This window comes from Salvia miltiorrhiza, chromosome 4 (assembly GCF_028751815.1).
Source record: "Salvia miltiorrhiza cultivar Shanhuang (shh) chromosome 4, IMPLAD_Smil_shh, whole genome shotgun sequence".
Classification (NCBI taxonomy): Eukaryota; Viridiplantae; Streptophyta; class Magnoliopsida; order Lamiales; family Lamiaceae; genus Salvia; species Salvia miltiorrhiza.
Window position 1 is genome coordinate 48,676,690 of NC_080390.1, and position 4,569 is coordinate 48,681,258.

Below are 4,569 nucleotides of genomic sequence, written 5' to 3' on the forward strand. Positions count from 1 at the left end.
AGTTTTGGCATATCATCAAACATCTTGGCTCCTTAACTTTTGGGGAAATTTGTCGAGCAGTTCATGTGCAGTGTGGTAAGGAGGATTGGATGCTTTGGATTTCTATGCTTTGGGCAGTCTGGTGCTTCTTATGTGAGTTTAAACACAATGACGGGGCCGGTAATCTTTCTTCTCACCTTGAGAGAGCTCGCCTCTTGCTCTCTCATTTCCAAGAAGCTAGAAATTATTTGGCTATTTTGAATAGAGTTCTTCCCCCTGAGGGAGATTGTGTGTGGACGCCGCCCGAGCGGGGACTGCTCCGGATGTACATCGACGTTGCTTTTCCCGGTGCTGGACAACGCATTGGTGTTGGCTTCATCATTCGCGATCACCTCGGCACCGTGATTGCTGCCGGTTGCCAAACGGCGGGGCGTACTCCTTCAGTTCTCCTTGGTGAACTTCACGCCATGATGGTGGGTATTGGTTTCTGTTTTCATCATGATTTTGGTCCGATTGTCTTGTTCTCCGACTCCATTCTTGCTATCCATGTTTTACACGAAGATTACAATGGTTCCGAGTCTCTCCCGGATGACCTTTGGGAAGTGTTCGTACATGCAAAAGAAACTTTGGTTTTCAACTTCTGTCACATGCGGCGCGATGCTAACATGGCCGCTCATGAGCTCGCGGGTCGAGCTTTCTCCTTTCCGGATGTAATGATCTGGTTACATGACTTCCCGTCATGGTTACTAGATATTGTACGTTCCGACTTGAATTAATATATACGCCTTTCTCTCAAAAAAAAATTCTTAAACATGTTCCTCTCGAGCTATGCATTACAAAAATCTTTTACAAGAGAGTAAACAGATAAATTCTTCAGCAAATTCGATATCTGATTTTGTGTCTTTACCTTCTTTTTTTCATCTTTTTCTTCAATTTCAGTTTTGTATGCTAGAGTTTATTCCACTCAATTATGATTATTATTTAATTTCATTTTTATTAATTAGTAATTTATTACTCTATCTGTCTCACTTCAAATATCTCAAAATTATAGGACAATCTTATAGTTTTGAGACATATGAAGTAGGACGAAGGGAGTATTAAGATTGATAATTTCAAAATTAGAGTATATAATCTTTTTAAACTCCAATCTTTTGAAATAAAAGTATAATTCATGAAATTATAATAAATTTTATTTAAAAAAACTAATAATAAAACGCAATGAACAGTTGAAAAAAAGAGAAGAAAAAGAAGCGCGTTTATATAGATAAGATGAAGAGTAGTTGCAATGGAAGGAGCGTTAATTAATGAGTGGAAACAGAAAAGTGGATGGAGATCCACATGCCACAGATAGCATCATACAGTTGAGAAATGATGTCTGCATCATACAGTTGAGTTGAGGTTTGCAAACAACATATATACAAATGGCATCACAAGTTGAGGTCGTCTACGATCCCAAGCTTCGTCTCCAACACCTCAGAGCATATCTGCCCCATCATGTGGTAGAACGCCGTGAGATCCGACAGCTGCTCCACCGACATCTTCCCGATCACGTTCCTCGCCTGCTTCTCCCTCTCCTCGCTCAGTCTCAGTTTCTCCAAGTAGGACGACGCATTCCTCACCGTCGCCCCCATCTGCTTCAGCCGCGTCTCCTGCTGCACGCTCAACGCCCTATTCGACTGCAGCATTTCCCTCAATTATTCCAACTAATTACCAAACATCATCACAATTACAAACATATATACCTCAAGAAACTCTGCTCCGGCCTCCAGTTCCGAATCGTCCCCGCAGCCGCCATCATACAAGTTTCTTGCAAGTGAAAAGCTCCTTACAATAATCTTCCTCTTCTTCTCCATCTCTACATCAAGCTTGGGCACACTCGTCATACTATTCAGCTTCTTCTGATAAGCAAGAACCGCCTTGGCAAACTCCTGCAACACTAGCAAGTTACTCACTGAAATCATAAACATTTAGTAGTAGATGAATATGATGGATGACCTTATAAGCGAAAGGGCAACCGGGGTAGTCGAATTCATCGGAATCGGGCTTCCTCATCCGCTCGGGATGAAACTGCAGGCCCATTATGAACTTGCCATCATCCGGATTATAAGCGTCGGGATCATAAAAGGCTTCGACCAAACCGTCGGGGGCAAAGGCCATGGGCACGAACCTCTGAGCCAACTTCTTGACCCCTTGATGGTGGTAGCTATTCACCCAAATCTCCTTGTCAGCATCATATAAAGAGTGGTTGAACCATTGATGCAGAGGGGTGGCGTCGACAATCCTGACTGGATGGCGATGGCCGTCGTAGTTATCGTAATCCATGTGCACCACCCTCTCATGTGGCTGTTGGCCCACATTTTTGGAAAGTTCTTTCCCGATATCTTGGTAGAGGGTGCCGCCGCAGGCGACGTTGAGGATCTGCGATCCCCTGCAGATTCCCAAGTAGGGAATGTTTCTTTCGAGGCAGAGTTTGGCTAATCCGAGCTCGATTGCGTCCTTTTCTCGGTCGATGGCGGTGTCGCTAGCGTGCAGTCTTCGGATTTCTTCCAATTCTTCGGGGGAGAGGTTGGAGGCGTCGGCTTCGTAGTGAGAGGGATCGATGTCTTCGCCTTCGCATAGAAGGACGCCGTGGATGGGCTCGAAGCTGTCCAGCAGCATGTGCACCCCTGTTACTCGTGGCACGATTACGGGTACCGCGCCATAGCTCACTATCAGATCTAGATGATATTCTCCTGAATTTTCCCATCATACAATTCAATCAAATTTATTCTTCCCTAATTTTAATTTCAACAAATTGTGCATGCAATGTTATACAATTGAAGAATCAACTTTTACGCCCCCATTTTCCTTTTTTCATTCCCCCCAATCAAGAATCGAAGAGACGGGAGATTTATACCGACAAAATCGACGAACTTGTTTTTACGAACGCTGCGTCTGGAGACGATAAGAACACGAGGCAAGATCACAGAGAGATCAGCTGCAGCCATGCGCAAAAGGACAATATATTCCCGGTCGGAAAGAAAAAGAAAACAAGAAAGATTCTTAAAATCCCAAATTCCCGCGAACACAAAGGGAATGCAGGAGTTTTATATTATATGAGAAGAAGGTAAGAAGTAATAGTGTTGAGCAAAGTGGAGGCGCCGCGTAGGGGTATATATAGAGAGGGGCGAAAGAGGGTGCTATTCAAACGGTAAATAAACAACGTGGCAGATGGCGGTGAGATGTATTCGGTTGCGACTGAGGATGGGTCAATCCGAGGCGATACTGACCTGGATTATATGAATTTTATGGATTAAATATATCCGGATTGAATGCTAATTTGGTGGAGGCCTTATCTACATTATAACAACCCAATTTCACTTCCTCGCTTCGCATGCATATGGATCTGGACACTTTTTTATTCCTGCATTTTCTTTATCTTTCACGTTTTTCGTCATTAATTAGGTCAGGATGTCTCGGCCGAGGACACGACTCTTGATCAACAGCTTTCATTACAATTTTTTTAAACATTGTAGCCTAGGTTTAAATATTTTATGCACGGATACGCTAATACTTGCACATATCGTTCTAAAACAGGAAGATATATATAGGTATAGATTCACTCGATCATTAGATAATATACAGATTCAAATTTAATTTACTCACCCATCTCATATTCTAACCAAAACTATACTGCAAAAAGATTTTCTAGCCATACCAATAAAATTATGGATCCAAATAATATTATTTATTTTATGACCAAAATACTCTTTTAGTGTGTAACAGTATCACACATTTTACTTTATTTACACGAAAAGTGTGCAATCGTGTATTTTGAACTGTTACACATTTTTTCACAATTACACACTTTTACTATTAGTACACATATGTACAATTATTGAACATTTTTGCGAAAAAAATTTGTCCCCCAAGTAATTTCCTATCTTTCATTTTTGGACCGTCCCCTAAATAACTTTCTATTCATTTTGGGACACTACCCCACCACTAATAATACCCTATTTATTCTTACTTTTAACATTTTCACCACTCTCAATAATAATTATAACACTCTTTCATCATTTTCAATACTAATTATGATATTTTTCACCACTTCCAATACATTCAACAATTTTGTCTTAAAACTCGTGCCCCTCCTCTTACGAAATTATTTGGGGGGCGGAGGGAGTATGTAACAGTGGCCACATATTTTTTTTCACAAAAAATGTGTAAGAATCGCGATTTCAGAGAGGGTAAGAAGAGGTGGCGGACGAGGAGGTGATACTGGAAAATCTAGATAGGGGAGAGAGAGGGCAGTGAAACAGCTCCCATCAATCTTCACAGTGGACCGATGACGGCAGCGGAGCATCGACGATGGTGGAAAGCGAGAGAATCGATGACACAACAAAAAAATCGCCATTAACAACGAAAATTCATGTTGCAAATTTGAACAATCGTGTCGTTAAATTATTTCTCGACGAATTAACGACGGAAAATAGGTGTCACTATATTAATCGTGGGGAAAAAAATTGGTTAACAAATTAACGACGAGTATCCCCCTTCGAGAACTTAACGACGAGAAGTTCCCATCAAGAAAATGTTTTTTTTTTAAAT

General features: G+C 41.4%; 1 protein-coding gene across 2 annotated transcripts; it reads right to left on the reverse strand.

The window, feature by feature from the left end:
* Nucleotides 1-1,256: 1,256 nt before the first annotated feature.
* LOC131021088 (putative glutamine amidotransferase GAT1_2.1) lies at nucleotides 1,257-3,224 on the reverse strand. 2 transcript variants are annotated; one of them, XM_057950178.1, is made up of 4 exons: nucleotides 2,876-3,224; nucleotides 1,975-2,711; nucleotides 1,722-1,907; nucleotides 1,257-1,655 (listed from the first exon to the last, which is right to left on the reverse strand). In XM_057950178.1, exons 1-4 carry the CDS (start codon nucleotides 2,964-2,966, stop codon nucleotides 1,407-1,409), a joined length of 1,263 nt encoding a protein of 420 aa, XP_057806161.1. In that variant the 5' UTR covers nucleotides 2,967-3,224; the 3' UTR covers nucleotides 1,257-1,406. The 2 variants fall into 2 exon arrangements, with proteins under 2 accessions (XP_057806161.1, XP_057806162.1); XM_057950179.1 differs by having other exon boundaries at nucleotides 1,257-1,647; nucleotides 2,876-3,107.
* Between the last annotated feature and the right edge of the window lie 1,345 nt (nucleotides 3,225-4,569).